This window comes from Misgurnus anguillicaudatus, chromosome 7, assembly GCF_027580225.2.
Source record: "Misgurnus anguillicaudatus chromosome 7, ASM2758022v2, whole genome shotgun sequence".
Taxonomy (NCBI): Eukaryota; Metazoa; Chordata; class Actinopteri; order Cypriniformes; family Cobitidae; genus Misgurnus; species Misgurnus anguillicaudatus.
In genome coordinates this window covers 17,913,426-17,941,417 of record NC_073343.2, presented here as the reverse complement: position 1 = coordinate 17,941,417, position 27,992 = coordinate 17,913,426, and the positions used below count along the sequence as shown (strand labels likewise).

At 35.8% G+C, this 27,992-nt stretch overlaps 1 protein-coding gene across 1 annotated transcript in view; it reads left to right on the top strand.

Moving 5' to 3' along the window:
- Positions 1 to 27,992, top strand: part of LOC129416905 (ALK tyrosine kinase receptor) — a 723,819-nt gene that overhangs the window by 229,913 nt on the left and 465,914 nt on the right. The window contains exon 2 of the mRNA XM_073869493.1: positions 27,367 to 27,480. Within this exon, the coding sequence (XP_073725594.1) occupies positions 27,367 to 27,480 (114 nt within the window). The remainder of the gene's footprint in view (positions 1 to 27,366; positions 27,481 to 27,992) is intronic.

The window sequence follows — 27,992 nt, the reverse complement described above, 5'->3', positions numbered from 1 at the left end:
AAGACCCGACCCAAGACAAACCCGAGAAAATTAGACCCGAGTCCGACCCGAACTAGTGGCAATTTTTTTTAAACGACTGGGCCCAAATGTAAACGCCACTGACATGTGTGCATTCTGCAGACCCACGCACAGCATTCAGACAGAAAGAAACTTTGGTGGCCTCGCAACCAATTTGGCAAGCTGCTTCATTTGTTTTACTTCCTTATCTGACGACGACACCAAGGTAACCACTAAAATGTACATTTAAAATTGACTGACATGTTTGTCTCACCAAAACCTAACTTACCACCAGTCACACAATGTCGCAAGCGCTCTTGGCAAACAGATGAGTGGTTTGAAAAGGACATGCGAGAGAGTTCGGGTCTTCTCGGGTCCGTTTGGCAAGAACATGTTTATTTTAAATTACCTGAGACCCAATGCCACTATTATTGTACCCGACCTGTGTCTGAGGCACATGTGAAACTTTTAGCCTGAACCCGATCAGGTCTCGGGTCAGACTTCGGGTTTTCGGATCTAAGTGTACCCATTAAAACCTCTAGTTTGAACCCAGGGAACACACATGGTGATGAAAATATATACCTTGTTATGCACTGTAAGAATCACTTGGGATAAAAGCGACTGCAAAATGCATACATGTAAACGTAAAGTTACATGTGGACGGGTGAAGAACAATAAACCAACACCTAAACATCTCATGTTATTCATTGTTTTGAATTACTGTTTAGTAAAATATTGTCAGTAGTATTGTCTAAAGTATTACCAATAGTTGTAGTAATTCAAAGCCAGTTAACATTAATGTGTATATATATATATTTTATTTTATTGAATTCGAAATGAAGTCTAAAATGCATCACGGATATTAAATAGGTTGCGAATGCAGTTCATGTTAGTGTGAGTGGCAGGTCAAGTTTGGGAGCCTTTTGTAATAATGTTTACTGTTATCTTATTTTTTTTATTATTGCAACCACTTCTTTGCTATACTTCTACTGTAGATCTGTCTTTTCTAGATCTCTATTTTATACCCGTGAAGTTCTCATCTAGTGTCAATTCAAACTCTTAAAAAAATAAAGTGTAGAAAAAGGTCATGCATCCACTGCTAATGCAGTTTATTCTATCAGGCCTCGTTGAATAGGCTGGTTTTTGACATTCTGTATGCATTGTAAGGTGCAATGTTTCAGACATATACTGTAGTATAGGCTGTGCGTATTTATAATGGCCATGCTTTTTCTAGTGCTGCTAATGGCCACTTGAGAGTTAACCTTTTGATGCACAACATGGGTCTAAAGCAGTGGTTCTCAATACTGGTCCTGGGGCCCCACTGCTTTGCTCTATGCTTTTTGGTTGGCTTTGTTCGAAATCGCATACACACTGAGTAGGTACTTAACAAGCGATTAAAGAGTACGTACATTATCGCATGAGTGCATTAAGTATGGGCATCATCCCCCAAGTTGACGTTATCATGTGATCAAGGCTTGTTCGAGCTCATGGGGTGCTGCAAGAACCAACAGGACCAATAGAACACCTCCGTATGATTTCTCGAATCGCTGTCACGCTACTTTGATGCCTGCTGGTTATTGCGGCCCCGCATGAACTTGAACAAGCCTAATAACAGGCATAGAAACGTATGTGTTTGTATGAGGGACAGGTGCACTAACACCTGATTGCATCAGTAACCTTGTATGGTCTCTGTCAATTTTGCAATGGTTGAGATATCCAAGATACTGTACCCCAGAATAACATTGCAAGGCTACCCCAACATTTATGCACAATAAAATTGTCAACTGCTGACCAATACTTTATTACATTACACATTTTCTGAGTGGACAAAAATGAGTAAACAACCAAACTGTAATTTAAAATGTATTGTCAGATGACAGCTGTGCTTGAATACAAGCTAGACAAATGCAGGTAATGTGTTATTTTCAGTTAAGCAATGATTAATCCATGAGTTAATGTAATTTCCTTTTATTTACTGAAAACAACAGGAAATATGAATAAAGATAAATAAATTAATGAATAAAGCCATTACAATAATGAAAATGAAATAAAATGAAAACATATAAAAGTGAATACCATATGAAACATAACTTTATTCAGATCTACTAACATATTTACTGCCATCTCAACACAGCTGTGGCAGCTTTACTTTGATGAAGCAGCTGAGCACTTTGTGGGATATCCTGGGTCTGTGCATGATTCCAGGGTGCCGATGAACAGCCCTGTGTATGCTGGCAGTCTATTTCCACCTGCAGGCAAGTGCATCCTCTGGGATAGTGGCTATCCTCTTGTCTAAGTGCACCCATCTGCCTCATCACCCCACAATATTGCTCTTTTTAATTGGGACATGGTTGATCCAGAGGATGAGGAAGACCACGATCAAGCAACTGCACAGAAATCCATAATCAGAAAAGTGCTGTATTACTCAGTTTGAAATTACACCAGTAAAATAAGCTGCAACTTAACATTTAAATAAAATTTTGAATACATTTCTGTAGTATACAGATGTTAAATAGACATCTAGTATGTGTCTTTAACTTATGGTTTAGAATGCGTGTGTAAATCTTAAGAGATGCGTGTGAGCCTAATGGAGCTCCCTTGTTGGCTATAAATACGTATTTTACAGCAAAATAACAAATATACTATAATATACCATCTTTACACCTCCAACAATTTAAATGTTTACTGTTCAGTATGCGATTTCAACAGAAGAAACCGCGTTATTTGTTTGTAATAGCTACTTACATTTGAAAACAACAGAGATGCTGGTCTCCAGTCGATATGATGATTGATTTGCTTTGGGAAAGCTGGGATAGATAAGTATTCATCGATGCTTGCTTCAGATTCTGGGTGGACTCAGTAGGGCATCCAGGGATTTCTCGCCTACTCATTTTATGAATACTAAGAATTCTGACATAATACTCTTTTCACATACTGTTTTTCCCTATAGTAGCTAAGTAGGCGGTTTCGGACGCATCTTAATTATATGTACCTCAAAATTTCACAAAAAATAGTAAAAAAAAAAAACAATTCTCGCCTACCCTTTTATGTATACTGAGGATTGGGACACTATTCGTTTGCCTACTGCTTTTGGACGCAGCCAATGTCTCTCTTATCTGACAGACTCAGTTTAATTAAATGAGATCTCTGCTAATGAGGTAACGATTTGAATTAGCTGTGTTAAATAAAAGAGACATACAAGATGTGCAGAGCAGTGGGGCTCCAGGACCAGTATTGAGAACCACTGGTCTAAAGTGACTCGACAGAGGTTTTATATTCTATATCTTTGCTCTAAATTAATTTCATCATTCAGTATTTCAGGTATTTCTCAATGAACTTGACCATCACAAATCCTTATTTAAATTTTTGTGTAACTACCCTTCTGATGCGCAACATATATCTACAATGACCTATATTCATTCCCCATGCTACTTCAATCATGGCTGAGTGTTTCTTTGATGCATTTTTTAAAGAAGTGTTCATTTCAATTATCATTTATTTTTTAAATGTCTTGTTTTTGATTTCAACAAACCATTATGTTTATTTTTTCTTTCTTATTTTATAAACAAGCACAGTTGTTTGTATTTCTACATACATTTTACACAGATTGGCAGTGCGGCTCGTGACTGCTCATCCGAGGGGCGCTAATTCAAAATAAGTGTCCAGAGTGTCATATGTGTGGTTCATTTTTTCATAATATCCTTTGTGCATCACGTGTTTTGTCAAAATAAGTGCCTGCTGCACACGCGTCAAAACCGTCTATGATAAACGAGAAGCTCACGTTCACAAAATACACGCAAGACACTCCCTTAACAGTAAACTTTGATTATGCATGAGATTAACTCGAGTGTCTCTTTTATCATAAATCCTTTAAATGCATCTGCAGCAGGCAGTTATTTTGACAAGACATGTGATGCACACAGGATCTCTAAACACACAGAACACATATTTTGAAATAAGGAACCATACTCTTTAAAAAAATGCTGGGTTGTTTTTAACCCAGGGCTGGGTCACTATTGGACAGAACACACTGCTGGGTTCAAATGACCCAACTGCTGGGTTATTTTAACCCAACTGCTGGGTTGTTTCAAAATGGTTGATTGACAGTAACAGTGTAAACATTCATGTACAGACAGAGAAGCAATAAAATCAAATTAAAACATTGATTAGCATATAAAGAAACTAAGGGGAAGGAGCCGAAACCTCTTTTTTAAAGCGTTGTAAAAATGAAACGGATTTAAGAGGATGCTAAGTTAAGCCAATGTTAGCAGACTCCCCAGGGGTTGAAAAAACCTAGAAGAAAAACCATGTAGGCGAAAAGTCCTAGGAGGGGAAAAAACCATTGGGAGAGAGCCAGACATAGCTGATTCTAAAGAGGATGTACTGTCAAGGGTTACATGAAAAAATACTGCTGTCATAGTTTGGAACGCAAATGTAGTCAGGGCTCTGAGAAAATCACTTTGTTACTTTTCTTCCGTGTTACTTTCGTCCCGGTTCTTCCCTAATGGACGTCCCGGCAAATACGGGACAGTTGGTGGCCCTCCAGTTCCCAGTGCTCCAGGCATGTGTGCAAAGAGCACAAACGTGTAGTAGTCATCTGCATGGCATGTTTACACTGAGATGGCAAAGATACTGCTATACCCGTGTGATTTTATCTGGCCAGTTTTATTTTCTTTTATAGAGTCATTCAAAACAATTCACTAGAGTTTAATTTTAGTGCTATTGGTCATCAGTGATATAGTGTGACAAAGTGACAAATATACATAATTCCTTTGTTTTGTCATGTTTGCATAGATAGGTAATTTTTCATCCATGCATGTCAAGGATGTAATAGCACAAAACCTAGAAAAAATAATGGATTTTGGAAATCATAGGACAAGGAATATAACATTTTAAAATATATATTGATTTAAAAAGATAACAAACAAAAATGACCAGCCATTCATAAAATAAAATTATAGGATTTACTTTAAATATTGTATGCACTATTTCTGCATCATGTGTTTTATACCTAATAAACATGTACTCGATAAACAAGAAACACTTCATTATATTTACACAAATATTTGAGTTAACTCAACCTTCTTTACTAAAAAATATGTAACACCAGTTAACTAAAATTATAATGTAGAATGTACTTAAATTCATTTTATGTGTTGTTCATAGGATACCAATTTTAAAAAAGTATAAAAAAAAACTGCTTTTATGGCAGTGATTTAATGGACTTGCTTCACCACAGAAATGCATTTTTTAAAGTGTGTCTTCATTATTGTGAAACTATAATGTGTTGAACAGGGTTCATGCTTACCAAAGCAAACAATTATCACCTGGTGACTTCACTGAAATAATACTAAACAGAGCCTAAACCTCTTTCTACCTCTTATTACCTATTTAAATGCCCAATCAGTAATTGTTTGAAAAAATATGAATAATCAAAAAGGGCTTATGGGTATTCCTCACAACATTTTACTGATGATTTTAAGTTCATTACACTTGACAATTTACCTAAAGTAGTTAAACAATTCAGATTTTTTTTTTTTTTTTTTTTGAATGAACAGTGCATTTTAAGTAAGGTAAAAATGTTGTAAATATGTTTTTTGTTGTTGTCATAGTTGCTAAGACAACAAATAACTTTTTACAGTGTATTAATATGGGTAATTTTATACCCATGTTGTTAAGGGGTTTGCTTAGCTTGTGTGTCAGAAGGTGAAACTAGACAAAGGTGTGAATTCGAAATTCAAACCTTTAAAAATAATTCTGTGAACAAATCCTGTTTTTCTCAGACACCTCAGATTTGATGCATTTGGTGGCTAGACCAGCCAATTAGTGTAAGTCTGGAGAGTACAAAACAATGTGACTTATACCCACTAAACACCTAATGGCAAGAGTGCCTGCACTGAACTCTAATGCCACATCAACAACTCATTAAAGGACTATTTCGGGTTGGTTGCAACTGAAGAACAACTTAAATAGATCTTGACTAAACCATGTTGTCAAAAACAAAACAACAAAAAACCTCACATGAAATAATCTCTAAGTGAATTTCATACACTCTGTGCATAAAACAGTGAAAAGCAACTATTACTTACAAAATTTCAATTACAGTACAATAGCAAGGGCCTTACAGTATAATAAAGGAAAAATGTACCACACTCTAAAAATGCTATGTTGATTTTAACCCATGTCTGGGTTAAATTGCATTATGAAATGACACTAGTATGACTGAGTATGACCATCAGCAGTAGACAGTAAAACAGTAAAATTAGTCCATCTTATAGGCAACAAGAGATGACATCATGAGTGCAACGGATACTGGAAGGCATAAAAGGGAACCGAAATCAGCCAAAGTGAAGCAAGCACTATAGGCACAAGGAGTTGTGGCAATTAGACGCAGAGGTTATGAATAAGCCTTTATTTTTTGTCATTGTACTTTACAATACAACAAAATTACAAACCATCAACCTATCCATACATACAATACATTAAAAAACAAGGGGGTAGACTGAACAGGTCGACAGGGCATTGAGAAAAAGTTCAACATTACATTAGGGAAGGGAGGAGAAAAAAAAACCCAGACTATGCTCCAAAGGAACCTTGGCATATAAACTGGTTTTAGGTATAGAGTGGTTTAAATCTGCCTGGACCGAACTACAGGCATAAAAGAGAAGCAGATAATGCTTAAGGTCACCTACCCTCCTCAGAGAGGTGATGGTCAAAATGATCATTGAGCAACAAAAGTTTGTTTATACAACAGGTTTAGTATTTAGTATGGTCTCAACAATCTCAGTTGAGAGACCCTGAATCACAAACTGATCCCCTACAGGAGCCAAACCCACAATTTCCAATTTCCACAAATATGGCACCCCCAGCCTGCATGAGTAGGTTCCTCGTATTTTTTTAAATATTTTATTAAACCTTTATTTAATCAGGTAAGAGAGCACATTGAGATTAAAAATCTATTTTGCAAGAGCGTCCTGGCCAAGAATGACACAAGCACATTTGAGTTTGAACAAAAAACATCAACAATACATACAGTATCTCCAATGGTTGACATGCTAGGTCTGAAAACCACACTCATGTTGCCAAAAACTTGGCTATCAGTTCTCTAGAACCCCTAGGGTCAGAACGATTGGAGAAGAAGGCACCACCTCGGCCACGTCTGTACCATATCGACCAGCCCTGATGGTCATGTCAAGGAGAACCATAAATGGAAAATGGGTCGTCACCTGAGGCACAAATAGCTTTGGTAGACCATTTTTGGACCAGAAACCTCAGGGTGGAGTTTCCATTCCCCGAGCCTTAGCCCCTGCCTCAAAAGAATGTCTGTTCTCACATTCTGGGCTCTTAGAATATCCATTGCCCTGGATGACAAAGATGGTTCCTTTGGGCCCAGAGGAGAATCTGAAGCGGCAGTCTGTTCACAGGATGTAACCTCAGACCTTTTTGGTGGTTGTTGTAAGAAACCACAGACATATTGTTTGTTCTGATCAAAACATGAAGGCCTCTGAGGACTGGGAGGAAGTGTTTCAATGCCTGAAACACAGATAACATCTCTAGGCAATTTATGTGTTAGCAGAGATGCGGCCCTCTCCTTAGGCATCTTGCTTAGTGGCCTTTCACTACTGCTTCCCAACCTGTGAGGGACGTGTGTGTCTGACATTGTGCCCCCAAGGTCAGACCCTGGTTGAGAGACCACAGTTTCTTCCATGTAGACAGGAAATGAAGGCATTGCAGGTTACCCTGAACATACAAAATGTGTTTCCCCTTGGGGAGAACCTTTTGAGCCACTATTGTGGAGGTCTCGTGCAGTAGGCCAAAAGGAATCACGTTTGACGCTGCTGCCATTAGAGCTAATATTTCTAAAAATACTTTGCAATGTAAACACAATCTAATGATCCTGGACACTGTCGTCAGAATTGACTCGGTGCCAGTAGAAGACAGATGTGCCTGCATTGTCACCGAATCCCAAACCACCCCAAAAACAATGTTCTTTGTTTGGGGTGTTAAATTGCTCTTTTTTGCTATAAGCCATAGCCCCAGAAGTTTCATATGGGCAGAGATGACATCTCGAAGCAGAGACTCTACTAACACCATACAGTCATGTATGCAGATCCCCTGAAGTCTCAATGGAGTAAGGGCTGAATCCATACATTTTGTTAACGTGCGAGGGACATATACATTTCAGCACAGAGCGTGAATTGACATAAAGAATAGCATCAAAAAGAACACACTGCACCTTTACTTTTAGGCCTTAAAATAAAGTAGGACACCGCCCACCAGGCTTTGAAGTGTTGGCACTGACTTCTATCATTTTAAGTTGCGCTTCTTTTAAAACATATTTTGATGAAAATGACAGTGAGCAAAGAGGTTACTGAAATTTGATGGCCATGATATATTAGTCACTGTTGTATACAAGCAGAAAGCAACAGACAGAGAGAGAGAGAGAGAGAGAGAGAGAGAGAGGTCAAAGCTCCAACTCAGATTTATGGAGTGTCGTTTCACTTTTTAAAAGCTGGCCTGTATTGCATTAACTCCCAGATTATGGTGGGAGCACAGAGGCGTAGAGCTAAATCACATCTACTTTCATACATTGCGGGTATTTTATGGATGGATTGTGCTTGTGCTAAAGCATTCTGAATGCCAAACAGAGTACTTCTATCTCTTAGATACAAGGGCTGAAGAATGAGTTGTTTGATCTGCTGTCATGTGTTTGATAATATCTCTATGTGCTTGATAGTTAAAGCAGTGGGTGTTGTGACCACATATTAAGATATACAGTGTTCATTTTAGATAACTAGTCATAAAAAATGTAAAACAATAATTTATATATTAATAAAATACTATCCCATTTTACACACACTTAATAATGTTGGGTTAATTTCAGATGTTAATGCACCATGAACTAATGAATGACAGTTCTTGCGTTGACATTAACTCTTTCCCAGCCAGCGTTTTTAAAAAAAAGTTGCCAGCCAGCACCAGCATTTTTTTACGATTTTTACAAAAGTTTAATGCCTTCCAGAAAATGTTCTTCTTTAAATATATAAACATACAATATATTAAACATAGGAACAGACCTTTTAATCAAATAATGTTTCATCCTACCTTTATTTGTTTTCTTGTTATCACCTCTCAAATAGGTTTCTTCAAAAATACAAAATTTTTAACAAAAAGCTGAGATAATTGCATTTTTAAATTCCGTTGTTAAAGATCAGATTCAGAACGATGATCAAAACATACACATAGTTTGAACTGTTTGCCCTAAGGGGATACTTCCGGGTTTTATAAGTTGGGTAAGAGCGCCACCTGGTGGATAATAGTGGAAATACAGATTTCCGGAAAAACTTGTCCTTGGCAGGGAAGCGTTTTCTCTTAATTGACAAGATAACTTGTCAATGGCAGGGAAATAGTTAACTAACATTAACAAGAATTACTACATATCAAAAAATATATTGTTCATTTGTTTATGTTAGTTAATGCATTTACTGATGTTAAATAATACAGCCTTATTGTAAAGTGTTACCCAATTAAATTATAGACGGTTTCATCGGACGCACCTGATACACGTCTGAATCCGAACTTTACTTCCGGTTTAGTTTTTTAATGGTCTGACTAGTTGCTAAACTGATCTCTTGAACAAATTCCTCGTCGAAAATAACAAATGTTTTGGTTTCCTAGGTAATCTATGTGTTGTTGTTTTTTGCTTGTTATATAAATATATACGTTTAAAGTACTTTGTTGTTATTTATTATTAGCGGAGTTTACCGAAAGTTACGTGCGGACTGTGACAGCGGCTTGTTTATGTTGTTACTGCTGAAACCGTCTATAAATAAAAATATTTTGTTTTTAAATATGTATATTTATTGAGGTACAGTACATTACAGTACATGGTATTTTAATGACAAAAAAAATGTGAGCTGTATATTTTTAAATAAACTGTACACAAATTAAATTTATTCTGTTCACAAATCCTCTAAACTTACACAAATAGAATTGTTTTATTAGTACAAAATGTTAATATTAGCATAAGATCAGTACAAAAACATCATAATACACTTCATGCTTTCACATTAATGTATCTGAACATAGGAGCCAACTCGGGATTTGAACTTGGGTGTTATGCACAGCACTACTGCAACCACCTATTAACCACCTACGATTACCACATTGGAAATCCCCCCACCTACTTTATACGCATCATATTTTATATTATATTATCTGTGTGTATTGTATTATTAACTGTTTATTTTGTATCCGCATCTCTTCCACCAAATATAAAAGATGAAAAATATTTTTGGTTCACAGTTTTAGTTGCAGTCTAGAGCCCTTGGTGGCCCCCATTGGCGGGTTGTAATGATCCCAACCTATAAAAAGAAAACTTAAAATGTAACTGAATACAAAGTTTAATGCAAATACTAAGCTACTAAACTAATGACAGATTTAATTGAAGGCAGGCATATTTATTTGTATACAACGTGTTCACTTTCGACGTGACACTTGTGTAAGGAAAAGTTTGAATCATTCAAAAGCAGATAAAGTGAGTAACAATAAATTTAAGATACAGGTGAAATTCCCCAAATTCCCATTTTAAGCTAATGTGTCAATGTTTCAACCGTCAGTAAAAATGAACCAAATGGTAAACCAGCGAGCTGGGTAACCCAACACTGAAGAAAATAACCCAGTATGACAAAATTAGCTTTTTTTACAGTTTGTTTTTTACAGTGTGTTATAGCCAATGTCAGACATAAGTGTTCGAAAAGCTATTATATTTGCTATTTATTAGAAAATACCCACTTCAACTTTGAGGAGAAAACACGTAGTATATTAGATATAAATAGATAGTATTTTAAAAATAACACACTAAAGCTACACAAACATTTGTTGTTGTAGACCTTAATTTTTCTCATTGCTGAATAAAACAAGAAATATATTTCTTGGGTTTGTTTTTTTTGGCTTAAAAGATATTTAAGCCATAGCTTATGATGATAAGGAATTTGTGACACAGTAAGACTATTTTAAGTTGGTTTATTTATTTATTATTTATTACACAGTTGTCATGGGAAGCTACATTATGTTGCATTAAAATAGCTTTATTAAACTCTAACATTTAACTTTTAAGATATTTTTTTCTCTAATTTATACATAATTTAGACAGATTTTTTTGCCAGGCTTTTAAATAACTCTAAGGGGAAGGAAATAAAACAAAACATTGCTCTAATTGAAATGTTACTAAAACTGAAATATTTACAAGACATGAATTCCCAGTGTTGCTAATTTGCATTTAGATAAGAAATTATTTTGCTATAGCCAAATGCACTCACTCATAAAATGCAATACAAAACAAATCCACATACATTTATTAATCGTTTTAGATGCTGCTCATTAAAGATGTAGTTTTTGCCCTGTGTATGTACAATGACTGTTTTCTGGACAGGGCTTATCTTAGTCCCAAACTAAAATGCATGCTTGAGCTGCCTTAAATTAACTAATCTTAACCTATATCAGTGCCATTGTTTTGTCTCAAGATGCACACTTTTCTTCTTGTTTTGTAAGGTTTGTTTGTAAAAGTCCTGGATCAATTTAAACCTTGTCCGAGGAACTGCCCCACAGTGTTTAATTATTTAGCAGTCAACCAATGTTGAAACTCTTTATTTTAAATGAGTGCATAATCTATTCTTCTGAAGTTATCGCATTGAGCTACAGTACGGTAGCACTTTGGGGTTGCTAGAGCCTGTAGTAAAGGAATGTATGCAAATAGATGGTAATGTAATGGTTTCTCTAAAATTCATGCTCATATTATTTTGCTCTCTTTTTAGGGTGTTTACAGAGTGGTCATACAACAAAGATGTCCAAACCCCCACAATCATCATTTCATCTTCACTTCCATGGCACCACTTTCAACATCTTCATTATTACCAACCTCACCATCATCATCATCATCATGACTGCCATCCTCCTAATCGTCTATGTACAAATTCAGCATCAACTATTATCATCACCATCTTCAGTTACCTGCCAGCTTCATCACTACAAGCACAGATTATCTCCACTGAGTCATTATGTTGTCAAATCTATTCACTGTCTGAATGATGAGGTAGATCTTTTGAAGTGCACCACTCTCAATCCCTGTTGGGTAGGTTACTGAAGTGGAACATTAGGACAGATGTTCTAAAAATGAATTGATGACCATGCTTAGCTTCTTTGCACAAAATCTGAACCACCTCACTTCTCAGGCAATCATTTAAAGAATAGATCGCCTCATTAGCTTTTCTGATCAATGGTGTGTCCATGACTCAAATGACTTACTCAACATCAGAGTCAATGAAGATAAATGTGTACTTGTGGAAAAGCCATTTGGGACATTTAAGTGTTTATTGGAGATCACAAACTTCCCAGAAATTCAAAAGAAGGTTGCCAAGTTGTGGAGCATCCAGTTTGGCAATTCTATCTGGGTCAATCTCATTGCTTTATTTTAGGATCATCTTTTGCTAACACTAATTAGACTACAGGGTCCTGGGGGGCACAACAGCCTTTGCAGAGCCAACAGAACATTATTTTGTGGGGTAATTCCTCTGTGTTGTGAACTTTTGTTTGGTCCCTGAATGTAGTTATGTAGTTGGGAAGTCACTATTTTTGACACACTGTCTTTATGAGGATCAGGGAACCAGAAATGTTTGAAGTAATCAAATCGGGCTCCTCGTATTAGCCTCAAATTATCCCCAAATGTAATATTCTTGTAAAGTAGACACCTATGCACCAGTTTATGATTACATAATGAAGATTTAAAATTATAATATTGTGCTGCTGACAATTATGAAATAATTTCAGAATAAAGGGTCACGCAGACGCCCCAAATGGTTAGGAAATATGTGACATTAAAAACATTAAAATATATTAAAATTTGTGATCTTGATGTCACAACTTTGATTATGATATCCATATGGATAAATTAAAGATTGGAGTCAATCTGAATATCAACAAACAGCTGCTATATCAACAGTAATATTGTACCCCAAAATTTAACTTGATGCACCAGGAGCATCTTCTCTACAGTATGTTAACCAATTAAACCTTATTCTAAAGTGTTACCACGATATCTTTGATTTTTCGAATAACGTACAGTGCCCCTGAAATAGATGCTAGGGTCTCTGCTTTGGGAAACACCGCTGTAAATGGATTTAGTGAGTCTATACTGTAATAAAATACTGGACCCATGGGAGGAGTTCAAAGGTTCAAGGTCAGCCTCTGAATTTGTTGCCATCATCAATAAGTCTTCAAGCACTATTACTATCGAAGAAAGCAATAACAGTCCTGTCATACATCAATCAGACACACAACTTGAGTAGCTACTAGCTTACTATAGATTTTCCTGGCCATGATTCCTCCACTGACAAGAATAATCAGCGGAGGAAATGTAAAGGCCATAAATACCGTTCCCAGCCATTACCCAGCCAATATAAATGCATTTAGCTTTTTTAGTATATTTTTGTCATTGCTCTTCTTGTATATTTGTGACAACCAGGCAGTAATGTGCAGTCCAAATTACAAAACGAGGTGATGGATATAAGTGCAGATATTAAGTTTAACAAACCAGACCTGAAGAACATAATCCAAAATGTAACACCTGGATACAATTAGGACGGTGTAACACAAAAGACTATACAGTGACCATGAAGAAAGACTACAAAAATCACAAAACAACTTTAAATAAAAGACATAACAAAACACTTAAAAACAGAACCGTTACACAGGCAACAGTCATCAATCACATCATCATATTAAAATCAACCAGTTTTTCAATGAAACAGCATCTGTCAAAAAAAACTTGAAGAAATGTTATGATCATGGTTATTACTGTGATATTTTTATTTTGGTGACTTACTGACGAGAAAATTCCACACATGCTTTTGTATAAAAGCACCCTAGATATACTTATGATGATAAATTTTAAAGAAGAAAATGTTTTGACTATAGAAAAAGCTGTGTTGTGTTAACCACCAGTGAACCCATAAGCTTACTCAGTTTCAACAATTATTCTTAGCACTCAATGATATGGCTGCTTACATTGAAGTTTAGATTACTTAAAAAGCTATAAAGCACTGAATAATTGATGTGTACTTTTTCATGTAGCCCGTTGCGATTAAGGAAATGTAATTAACCCTCTGAAAATTTGCATTAAGGCTGGTATGCTATATAGCTATTAACACATTTGTTCATCAAAGCCTATATTTTTCTAATTTGAATATACTGTAGGAGTCAAATATTAAAATTGACCAACAAAGTCCTTTAAAAAGGCCAGACAGATATTGAAATATCAAAAGAGATATCAAAACAGTGTGTCAAGCTTTTTGAAGACATATACGTATAACAAATATTTAAATGGTGCTTCTTAAAGTATTTTTGTCAGGTTGGTCCAGTGTACATCCTTTAATAATAAGGAAAATCAAAAAGACCAGGCAACATTTTTACAAATAAAGCAAGTGGCTTTTTTAATTCAAAATGAGAACTTTTTTATATTCTCAATTATTTTTCAAGACAAATGTGGAATCTCCTTTCTTAGATCAGTTCATGTTTCAATAAGTGTCCGGTTTCTTTTTAAAGGGGACAATTCACAATACTTTTTTAAGATGTCAAATAAATCTTTGGTGTCCCCAGAGTACGTATATAAAGTTCTAACTGAAAATACCATACAGATAATTTCTACTTTGTAGGTGTGAGCAAAAATTTGCCATTTTTGGGGGTGTCCTTTTAACTCTTTCCCCGCCATTGACGAGTTATTTCATCAATTAAGAGAAAACGCTTCCCTGCCAATTACCAGAATTTCCGGCGGTCCGCAATACCGCTATATCCATCAGATGGCGCAACTTTTACAACCTGGAAGTAATGCCTCACATGAAAAAGAAAGAACTCTGTGTATGTTTTAAAGATCGCTCTGACTGAAAGGATTGTGCATTTATAATCAAAAGTGCAAGTTCAGGTCAGGTGTCTCTTGAAAACATACCACAAAAGTACAGAATCCTGAAAAGCTTCAGTCAGGCTATTGAAAGAAATCAATTGTTCTGTGAAGCAGCATCCGGATTTAATTTAGCCCCATTTTTTTAAATGACCACAATACTGGATGACTAATCAATTTGAAAATGCCAATCTGAAAATGTATGTATCCACATCCAATATTTAAAAGTACAAAAGGAGACAGCCTACACTCTAAAAAAAACAAACGGTGCTATATAGAACCAAAACTGTTGCTTTGGATCGTAATCATAGAAGAATCGTTTTTAGTGCCATATAGCACCGGTGAAGCACCAGTGAAGCACCTGTATAGGGGCCATATAGAACCACTATAGCACCAAATATGGTTCTACATAGCACTATATGGTTCTACACAGGTGCTTCACTGGTGCTTCACCGGTGCTATATGGCACTAAAAACGGTTCTTCTATGATTACGAGCAAAGAACCACTTTTGGTGCTATATAGCACCGTTTGTTTTTAGAGTGTATGTAAACAGCAATGTCTATTCTGTGCTCATAGGATTCTGGGAAATAAGTGGGCCACTAGGTTTGCATGGACCATTTAGAATTTAAAACTTGTCCTTTTAGGTGTCACTCAAATTTTTCTTTAATTTCCCCTATTTTTCACTTTCCTTAATTACTGTAACAGTCATGTTGTGCTGAAGGACACCCAGGTGTGATTAACATTATGGCTTCCTATAGATAAGACAAATCTCAGTTGAGTTCTCCTACCTTAGTCGTCTTTTGCATCTTAGCTAATTCTCCAAAGAAAAATATAAAATCTCAAAAATTTCTGTAAATGTATGTTAATTTTATAGCTCTGCGCTTTACATATATGTCAACAGTTATCTTTGTCATCTAATTCCTTTAAAAAAAATTAAGAGAAACATCAGAAACATACTGATACTTATTTTAGGCCGGTCACTTATCATCACTTTTGTGCCTTAACAGCACAAAAAAAGATTAAAAAAAATGTTTGGCATCGGAGCCGATGGTGTAGTGGACAGTGCTCCGATATACCATATGGTGACCCGAGTTTGATTCCCGGCTCAAAGTCCTTTGTCGATCCCATGCCCCCCTCTACGCCCTGTTCCTGTCGTCTCTTGATTACTGTCTGTCAAATAAAGGCAAAATGCCCCCCCCCCAAAAAAAAAATGTGTAATTGTTTTTCTCTAAACCGCACAGCTAACCTTTTACATGTCTTAAAATAACCACCAGAGAAATATTTGTGGTAACCGTCATATTATACGGAATATTAGACTCCCGTCCTTATAATTTAAAGCAACACTATGTAGTTTTTTTACCTTTAAATAATGTCTCTAAAATTATTTCAGTGATAGAACAACTTTTAAGTGGACAAATTGTACTGTTTCTGCAACCTGAGCAGCCTCCTAGCTGCTACAAGCACACTCTGAAAGTGGCGGTGGAGGGTAGAGCACACAGCCCCGCCCCTCCCCCTGCCTGCAGAAGAGTGTCTGATACCAGGCACTGTTGCACTTTTCAACCACATGGGGGAGATGTAAGTCATTTTTTACATGGAAACTACATAGTGTTGCTTTAACTTCCCGTCGTCAATTATTCCTTACTTAAATTAGTATATTTAGGGGGTGTTAGAAGAAAACGGGTCAGGCTATAGGACAGGCTGAGGATAACATTAGCAGCATATTGTCTAATTAGAGAGGCTATTAAACGCGATGTCGATACATAGTGCATATTTATGCATATGGGTGGGTTTTTTTTGGCACTGTGATTCTGCTAATACAAATGTTAAGCAACAAAAAATTATATAATAAACATTATTATAATAATCATAATATTGTAAAATAGATAGCATTTGGCTAATTGTGCTATAGGGTGCCAAAATATAATTTGAATGGCTTAATGACTCTAAAAATGTATCTGCCTTTTAAAAAGAACAGCAACCTCCAAACAGATAATCTATATAATTTTATTGGTTATTATTAGATAATACTAAGACCAAAACTGGCCTCTTTCAGTTACTTCTTTCCAAATGCACTAGCTTGTTAACTTAAAACACTAATCTATATAAATGACTGGATTGCGCTTGATGTCACAATTGTGAAGCCACCGCGGCACCATTTTGGTATGCCCAAACATATTATTAAATTAAATAGGACTTTATCAGATTTCAATGATAAAACTTACCTTATCTATTATATTATATATACCTGTCTCTGTTTTTATATCTGTTGTCATCCCTGTACATTATTACAAAGCAAACGTCCTAAGCATGTACCTACTTATTTATTTAAAGTTGTACATTTTACGTTTTAAACAGTGAGTTGCTATACTGTACATTCATCTTCATTACAGTACCAGCTAGAGGTCGACCGATTCCTCAGATTTGCTGTTTAATTGCCGCCGATTATAAACCCTGACCCAAAGCATAATGTTACAATAGCAATTTAGCAGTGAGAAAGCCTAAGGCGACAGTGACAAAGATAGCAAGAATTACAATGGTGTTTAAATGAAGTAAATCAATTGAGAGAAATCCAACTTAATTTGATCATCTTGTTCAGGCTATTTCAAAGTATTTTTTATCTAACTGTTTGCAAACTTTAGTCATGCCTGTCAGTGAAATCAAAATAATGTGATTCATCATCTTAATTTTTTAAATTGGATGACTTAGTCTATTTCATTAACATGTTAAAACTTAATCAAACTGGTGCAAAAATGTGTAAAATGAATGCATGTGCTTATTTGTAATATTGTTACACATTTTGTGAAGCAAATTTAAATTAAAATATTGAAATACTAATATAATTGAAATGTCTTCATGATTTTGACACACCCCTACTCTTTTCAAATTTTAAACCATCATCAAAAATAACATCCATTTTTTTAAACCCAATGCTTTGGTAGAAGAGGTTAAATCGCCAAAATTTACTTTTGATGTACTACAACAATCTGAAGGAGTAAACACCATAACTTCAGTTTTACTCTCAATGAAGTTCATTTAAATATAACCATGCTTTGACATCAGACAGGTCAAATAGATTTGTGTGTCCTCTGCAGAGAAAAGACAAGCCATACTTCCTAAAAATAGATCCCAATAGGGGGCATATACAAGAAAAAATGTTCACCAATGAATGTTCAACAATACTAACCTTAAAATTTCGATTGGAGAAACATGATTTAAACCTCTCAAGCACTATTCATTTTATGCCTACACAGTGCTCCAAGCGAGCAAGCAGAATGGCATGATCCTTAGTGTCAAAAGCCGCACTCAAGTCTAGGAGCACAAGCACAGCATGATCCCCATCATCAGTTAATAAAATATCTTTTAAAACTTTAAGAAGTGCAGTCTCATTTGAGTGGTGTTTTCTAAAACCTTATTGAAATATATCAAGGGTCTACTTTTTCTAAGATTTATAAGATTTTTTAAATAAAAGACAAATTTGAAATCGGTCTATAATTGGCTAAAACAAAAGAATCTAAGGTTGGACTCTTAAGCAAGGGATGAACTATAGCATGTTTTAACACATCAGGTATGGTACAACCCATAAAAGATCGATTTATCATAATCACAAGTTAAGGACCCACTGCATTAAAAACATCATAACATCAATGGAGGAACCAAATGGCTTTAACTGACACACTATTTCTAGAAGATGTATAGGTTCAACTTGCCTAAACTCAGCAGAACAAATAGAAGAGATGCAAGGTTTAAAAGCAGGTGAAGATATCCTCAACCTGATATCACTGATCTTATTAATAAAAAAACATAAAAATAGTAAAAAGAGTTTCAGGTCTATGGAATTTTTTTCAAAAAATTCCTGTGAAGTATCTGGATATCGATACTCTGACCGCCTTCTGAAATTTAATTTCAAAGGAAATTTGGAGTTGATCCTTCTTCCATTTTCGCTCGGCTCTCCTAGATCTTTCTAAGAAAGTGAATGTTGTCATCAATCCAGGACTCAGATCAAGGTTTAAGTTTTGAGGATTTTACTGTAGCAGCTGAATCTAAGACCTCCACGGTGCAGTTGAGACTGACCAGAAACTCCTCTGCATTCATATCAAGTTTAGTGACATGTACTGAGTAGAAGTTTATGGAGCATTTTTGCTGGTGTTTTAATTTGCTATGAGTGCATTTATGTCTGCAAAATTAACGAAAATAATATTAGTTATGCTGCTTTTATAATTCTAGATTACTTTAATTTTTTTTTACTTCAGTACATGTAAAGTTACTGGTCTAAGTAAAAGTAAAAAGTAAGTCATTTTAAGTATCTTGCTACTTATGTTGTCTATCAATTTTTCTGTGTTTCCCCTGCTTCTATTAATGTAAAGCTGCTTTAGTACGGTACTAATTGTGAAAAGCGCTATGTAAATAAAATTGGATTGAATTGAAAAAAATGTAACTATACTCGGAGTAAAAGTTACATTTTTACAGCGGGGTAAGGTGGGGGATTCTAGCCTGGCTTCCTATGTGTTTCCGCTTTATTTTCATTTCGCTTCAGTACTACGTCTGGGACTCCAGTGTAGCGTTTCGTTTTCTCCTGCAAAAATCTGCAGGTCCAATCAGTGAACAGAGGGGGGTGGCTAAGAACGATGACGTTGTGCGTTTGAGTTGTAGTTCAGTAATGGCAGCGGAGAAAGACGTGAGAAAAGCTATTTGTTCCGTTGTTGCAAAACTGCCGAATATACAGAAGTTAAAGCCAGAGCAAGAACAATGTTTGCTAAGTTTTGTTGGTCTGATCATTCGGACTTGTTGTTTCTGGCCCGTTTCGGCACATGACATACGTAACGACCAAACATTAGCGATTGGTTATGGCAGATTCAGAGTGACTCTGGGCAGATCCAATAGTTTAAACTTCAACAAAGGACCCTCCTTAACAACAGAAGTAACGCTTGCAATGGAGCGTGGCCAGACTCTCTGTACAAATGAAATGAATGTACGAGAGTCTGGTTGGGCCAGGCTAGGGGGATTCTAGTATAGTTAAAAAAGGACAAGGAAATATAAATCTCAAACTAGTTGTTTTTAATTAATGAACACCTTTAAAATTAAAGTGCAATAACAAAAAGTAAATAAAATAAAGCTTTTTATGAGGAACATTTATGAAATTGTTTAATGATTTTTACAGGTGCATTACGCACATTTGAGGCAAAAAAGGTTAGCAGCTAGTAAATTGTAATGATTTTTTGCTGGTAACATACATTATTTTATAAACACATATATATGAAGTGTTTCGTTGCAAAACGAGATAAATCATTTTTTTTTACATTTTTGTCAAAACATGTTTATTATTATGTTATCATGTTATTATTTTGTTTTATGGTGCTACTTAGCTTTATTTTTTAAGTTATGAAGGTTTAAATCAAAACAAACCAACTGCAGTTGCATTGAAATTAATTGCAATGCACAACCAAAAAACGAGAACAATCTGAACAATTAAAAAAATGGTGTTTATCTTTACTCTTCATATATGTTTATAGCGAGCGAGAGGGCGAGAGAGAGAGAGAGATTGAGATTTTGTGGACGGCGCTACCTCTGTGCATCTCTAAAAGGCGCTGTTATTGCCTCGGAAAATCGCCTGTCATGTTGTTTTTGTTACTCCGTTATTACAGTTAACTATGCAAAGTGATATGGAACTTTAATGCGGTAAAAGAGCCTGCCTGGAACTACGTTCACCGTGCATTTCCCAGAAAATAATTGCACACCTCAGAAAGTCCATCAGCCAATCAGATTTAAGCATTCAATGGACCTGTAGTATATATAAATAAATAAATAAATACAATTTTGTAGAAAAATACCCATATTTAAGAGTTGTTTTTTGTTTGAAAGCAGAAGGTCTGTTGTTTCATTTGATATATTTATATGATTTTTATTATTTTAGAAGAAAATTTTCCTGAAAGGGCATTTTGTGAAACGTTTGTGAAAATCTTTTCACATCAGCACTGAGGGCTAAGCCCCACTAAGAATAAAATCCTAGAAATGCCCCTGGTAAAACACAAGCGGCGCCCTTCACACGGGGAGCTTATATGCTCCGAGAACGGACACCAGGGCTTAATTCGAGCCTGTCAGAAGAGATCCAGGATCTCTTGGGTTTTGACTGTCTGTATATATGTATATTTAATATAAATATTATGCACATTTTTAAGGACATTTTATGTAATTTATTAGTTTATATTTTCCTTAAGTGGGATTTGGACGTGAAAAGTGCTGCGTAATTACGTCATGTATGCACCTCCGCTGACAAAATAAGTCTACCCTCTAAAACTTCAAGGGTCGAAATCGTGTGCCGTAAAATGTCAAAAAGACAGATACATTTGTTATCATTTTTCAAAATAGACTGATGATACTAAAGGAGCAAGGAGTGAAATGGCTACAGGAGTGCGGCTGCCAGCCAGGATCAACAGCAAGGTAGGGTAGGCCTGGTTTGCAGTTCAGATTTGGAGGAAAGTGGTTGCAGCGGTGAAGAGGTTGGGACATATGAAGCTCAGCTCAAGGTTAAACAGTCCAGGTGTGGGGTGTTTTCCCTTATGAAAGCTTTGTATACTTGTGAACTGGGAAGTAGCCTATATTCCTGTTGCAAAATTAATTGCTGAGTAATTGCGATTTATGTGGACTCCGGGACCTGCACCTGCCTCATCACCCCTCTGCTCTAATATGCTATTTGCGTTCCAGCACCTTTTGTTTTACAAATTAAACACTGATGGACACAGCACACTAGTAACACAAAACACACTGGTCTGTTAAAAGCAATACTTTTAATAATGTAGCCTATTATTTTTCTAACAAACAAGTCACTCCCAAATCAGAAATTAACAGCATAGTAATTATTCACAATTTGAAGGGTCGGCTATTTAAAGGAGTCATATGACCAGATTTCATGTTTTCCTTTGTTTTTAGAGTGTTAAAACAAGTCTGTGCACATAAAAGATCTGTAAAGTTGCTCAAATTAAAGTATCAAATCAAAGAGATCTTCTTTATAACAGTGAAGCCTCATTCACGCCTACCTAAAAACGTCTCATTCAAACACGCCCATGCAGTTAGACGTCACACTGAAAAGAACATTTGAATAACACAGCCCTAATGTATACGCAAAGGTAGAGGGAGTAACTTTCAATCATGCTGTAGTACTGTTGCTGCCGCCATGCTGTAGAGACTCTGTGTGTTTCGTCGCGAAAGGCAAACTAATTTGTTTGGCCTTCCAGTAAGACACTAGTCATTAGGTTTTATTTACAACACTGTTTCAGTACAGCTCAAACGTTCGATTGTGGGCTGCACATTTTAAGGAGGAGTACTTTCTGAACATCGGGGAGTTACATGGCTGGATGTACACAAAGGCTTTTTCTAAAAAGTGGAGCAAATCCTACTTTGCAACTACACTCTGGTTCTTCTGACTGACGTATGTGACATGTGTTAGCATCTTTACCTTACCAATCACATTTCCGTTTACGTAATTGAGGTATTTGGCCAATCACAACGCACTGGATAGCCGGTCAATCTTTTCACACCGCGCTTTCTCAGAACAATGAGCATTGTACAAATCGACTCTTTACAGAACGGTGGGATAGAAATGTACGATATGTGGAAAATAATGAATTTGTTTACCTTAAACAATGCAAACACATTGTATTATAAATACACAAAGTAATGTGCTTTTTAGCCACGACATATGGGCCCTTAAAAAAAAAAATTTAACAAAGTTTAACAAACTGTATAAAAATAAAGAACATGGTAGAATACTTTCAATATCAAGTTTATTTACTGATTCTCAGGCCATTCCATATGTTGGTGACATTTTTTCATCAGTAGAACAATAAAGAAGATATTTTGCAGAAACCTTCTCTGTCATATAATGCAAGTCAACGGATTGGCCACTTTTGAGAGCTTAAAAGCAGAAATATCCGATACAAAAGTAATCTACATGACTCCTGGTGACATATTGAGCAGTGGCGGCCAGTGACTTCTTTTTTCGAGGGTGCACGATGCATAGATGCCTTGCCATTCATTTCATGACCATAAATATTATATTTTATATCTTTTTCAATATTATACATTTATAAATAGATGCATTTTTCTTCTTTGGAGAAATGTAAATTGTCCAGGTTGTACATGCAATGTGTTGTACATATCGCAAGCCAAAGCAGTTTCTCAATATTTCTGTCTCTGGGTAAGAAGATGTAGCCTGGCTCCGCCCTCCTACGTGCTTCCGCTTAATTTTCATTTCGCTTCAGTACAACGTCTGGGACTCCTGTGTAGAGTTTCATTTTCTCCTGCAAAAATCTGTAGGTCCAATCAACGAACAAAGGGGGGTGGCTAAGAACGATGACGTTGAGGTTGTGCGTCAGTTTGAGTTGTAGTTCAGTAATGGCAGCGGAGAAAGACGTGAGAAAAGCTATTTGGTCCTTTGTTGCAAAACTGCAGAATATACAGAAGTTAAAGCCGGAGCAAGAACAATGTTTGCTAAGTAGCAACAGTGGCGCAGTGATACTTATGTAATGTGGTCTGAACCGTGGGGTTACTGGGGTATTTCATCACGGCTTAGAACACGCTTTAACCAATCAGAATGAAGAAGCAGAACGGGCCGTTTTATAATACAATATTTTATGTGGGTTGTGGGCAATAAAGATTAACAGAATGTCAAACATAACATAACTGACAATTTAGGTTTCAGTGTCTTCTGAATGTAAGTTTTATGTTCTCTGCAGCAAAATAATATACAACCTGAAATTCACCATTTTATATAGAGTTTTGAGGATGTGGAGATGTCAAACAATGTCAAGCAAATGGTCCATGTTGACATTTCATATGCAGCTTCTAGTGACAGATGGATTTGTGTCACAAAATAGCACTACAGCAAAAATGTCTGTTTCGATATATAGCAAATGAGATATACAGTATGGGAAGTATTTGTGTGTCCTTTATAAAGTTGATCAACTGTTGAGCAAAATGCATATTGCCATCTTTTATAGCTTATTATTATATGGAGTTGGCATTGCTATTCTCCTGCTGTGACCCTGTCAGAACAAATTTTTGAGAAACTGCATTTCTTATAATTCAAGTAACCAGAAATGTTTACAACCTAGAGTAATATTGTGTAGTATAAAGTTTAAGTGTTTCTACAGAACTGTCATATGCTCCTATAGCTCATACGCCCAGTTATGTCATCTTGTCTCTCTGTCTGATATTTAGAAGAATATAAAAAAAGAGTGAATGCCACTTGTACAAGTCCCCTGATGCTGCTCTTTGGGTAATTGAATTTATTTCTGGATCACCGCACTACCACAAAACAAAACCCATGAGAAGGCCACTAGATCATGTCCTTTGAAACATGTCTTTTACTTCACCCGGTTGTGCTTCTTATTGAGGTTTGTGTTTTTTGTTTGTTTATTTATATATTTATTTAAAGAGAGAATGTTCCGGCTGAGCAGGCCTGAGATTGGAGCACCAGGCCATGATGGGTGATGAAGGGTGAGTCGGTGCAGAGTTAAGGTTGAGCCTCATTGATCAAATGATGAAGGGCTCATGAGGTCTCAAAGACAGAAGCAAATGGACGGCATTGTGATGAAAGGAATGTGTCTTTTGGCCAAAGGCTGGAGGACGGTGGTATGCGAAGGGCGGTGGTTGACAAATACAAACTTGAAAAAATGACCATGTCCTACAAGCTTGGTGAATTATTAAAGAGGAAGTCGAAAATTGTAATGTGTAGAATAATGTCTATGGAGGGGTTTTAATAGACCTCCTGGACAGTATTCTGCCACCTGGACTGGTCTCATGCTGAATATAGTTACTTAAGAAATTTGTACTCTGTTTACTATTGATTCTCTTTTAATTTGGAATGATTAAAGACTATATGTGCACCTGTGATTATTTGAGTACTTGAAATATTGGCCAGACTTTTCATTACTTTTCACAAAGGTTAAAATGACCTGAGACAGCTTTTAACCCACCAGCATTGTAATAGTCCACATAGTCCTCACCAATTTAGCTGCTTATTAATTAGCCTAATCTGGAGTTAGAAAGAATAATCAGGCATACTGTACCCAAAGAAACCTTTTGCGGACTGCATAGCAATTCAGATCCCAGAAGTTCACAACGTAGAGTTACATGTTTATTAAATGCTGGATGTTTGAGCACTTGTTGTGATTGCATTGTGTTAAGTTAGAATTAAGATTATGAGATAAGTTATATGGACAGAAACAAAAGAAGTGGGGTTGTCCCCAACCTTATATAAAAAATGCAGCATGAAGTTAAAACAACTTGGTTTGGCAATTTGTTAAGTTCAAGTAACAAAAATGTGTTGATTTGACAAAAATGCTGCATTTTTTACAGTGGCATGTTATTCATAGATATTTTATCCAATTTAACTCTGTGGACCTTGTACCGGGTCAAAAAATATTTATTATAACTTCATATAAAATATACCTTTAATTTATAATGTCTGTCATGGACCCAGTACCACATATGAGATACTGTTTGAAAGCCTAGAATCTCTACTTTCTGCAGATATGCATCACTTTGAGATATATTTTACTGTAAGAAAGTTATTTACACTTAATTTATTCCTCCCTAAAGTTGGAATAGAATAACTTTTGCATAGATTATGATAGAGAAAAAATTCATTTTTCCTCTGTAAACTGACAATTGCTGGAATCAAACAAAACTCTGCAGGTTTCGTTACCACTCAGGGCCAGAGTTATACAATTTTAAATACAGACTTTAGAAAAAAAAAACATTAAAAAGTGCGTGCTTTGTGTTTATTAGAGGACAGACAACACACACAACCATTTTTAACACTTTCAACAGTGTTTTATAAAATTTCAAAGGGTTTCCTGTAAAATGATACCAAACTTTTGTATTTACATTTCTGCATGTGGGTATGGGAAGCTTTTGAAACCCAACGTCACAGGGTGAAAGCAAATCATACAAAAACATACAAATTTTATCATAGGGTTATCTGTTTGACACTTTTGACGAAAAAGTGGTGGTCATGCCAGTCTTTGGTCCATGTGATACCCTTTATAATTTCTTCCTATGTACTATTCATTCCAATTACACTATTGCTATGAATAATTTAATGATCTAAAGACAAGAAATACAAGAACTACATACATAAAAAAAATATTTTTGTTTGCCAAATGAGTGGCCTTAAGAACATAAAGTAAGAACAATATGGCGGTATTTGATCTCAAAATTTACTTAGATCAGTGAGGCCCCATGAGCAACTGATCTATGATCTGTATCAGTTGTGCATGTGTATAAACAATATAATCAGACATTTTGTGTACTTTGTTTTAAGATGTTTTATAGCTCAGGAAATGCATGATAAAATGTGCCAAAATATGTGTCACATAGCATCTTTAGGTTATAAAAACATAACAAATTCAAATCCATAACTTGATTTTCAAAGATTTATTATAAAAGCTAATTCTTTTTTCCACAAAATGCAATAAATCTATGACAGTTTTTTTATTTCAAAATGCTATAAATCTATTAAATCAATGTATAAATGTGCATTCATCTTTACCAAAACACTTACTTTGTTATATTATGAACACATTGCTGCGGTTATACTTGACGTCGTCTCTTTACATTTTCACAGCGATCAGCTGTAAAATGTTTTGGTCCCGCTCGATTTTCGTTAACTTTGAGTAAAATAATGTAAATTTTCATAAGATCCTCTGGGGTCAATGTTTTAGCATGAGAAGCTTGATGCTGTCTGGAGAACAAGCAACCGCGCCTCTCGCGGAAATTATTAGATGTTGATGGCTTACGTTTCTTTCCCGTCACAGAAAACCATCACAGGTTTAGCAATGCAATTAAAGTATTATTTTGTTTTGTTTGTTGATCACGAAGTACAAAGTAGATGAGGAAAACTAGGCCTCCGTGTACTCAGAGCGCCGCCATTGTTTGTTTACATTGCGTGACTGGTGGGCTGTAATATCAGGAATGGATTTATTGCGTTCTGTAAAAAAGGAGGAGTGGCATTTGTCGCATTTTGGAAAAAAATGGAGAAAAGATGACAGAATATCACGGCGGGTATTGGATTTTGCGTAAAATTAAGAATTTACTTTTAACTACTGACCTGATATAATACTGATTTTGGCAGTAACTATTTTTTTTTCAAAAATGGCGTTTATCGCGTTTTGGAACCAAACTCTTCAAATGTAGATCAAACACCATCACAATATTATCCTCAATTCAAAGCAAACCAAATTGAATTAAGAATCATGTAACTGAAATCCCTAATAAACAGACTATAGTCAGATTCTTCATAAAACAATTTATATCTTTTGTCCAGTAATCTCTGAAAATACAAGTATCACAGTTTATTTTATTTTGACACTGTGGCTTGCAATACCCCTGACGGAAACTGTGGCTTTGTTTGCAGACCAACCAATGGCCAAAAACTCAGGAAATTTTTTGGCTGTCCCCAGATACTGGAACTTTTCATGGATAGCAGAGGATGAGCTAACTTTCCCTGAGGACCCTGTATCAACTTCAGGTAAGTCACCTGCCATCATTACCATAAAGCTTTTTTATCTTTGTGGTCAAAGGAAACTACATCACCTTACAGGATGTAATGCTTGTAGGCAGCCGCTTGTCAGTGTGCATGAACATCCATGTCTTGTTCTTTACACACTCTCATAGCTTTTGACAAGCTGAACTTAAACTTGTTGTAACCAGTCTTGAAAATCAGGCATTAAGCATTATAAATGACGCATAATAGCACAACTATAAAAATCCTTTATAGAAGATAACAAAGCAACCATGCACTCGATAAGATATCTGCATCTTGGTTAAGTGAAGTGCTTCATTGTTTACAATCTTCTAAAGTTGAATTCAAAAGAAAATTAATTTCCTTGCAGTACATGATAGATGCAGTATACAATAGTGTCCCTGTGATTCAAGTGTTAGAATTGTGTTAGCAGTGCAAAATGTGGGTTTAATTGGATTCCCTGGTAACACACATGTACTTTAAAAGCACTGTAAAATGTCTGCCAGAAACTTAAATAT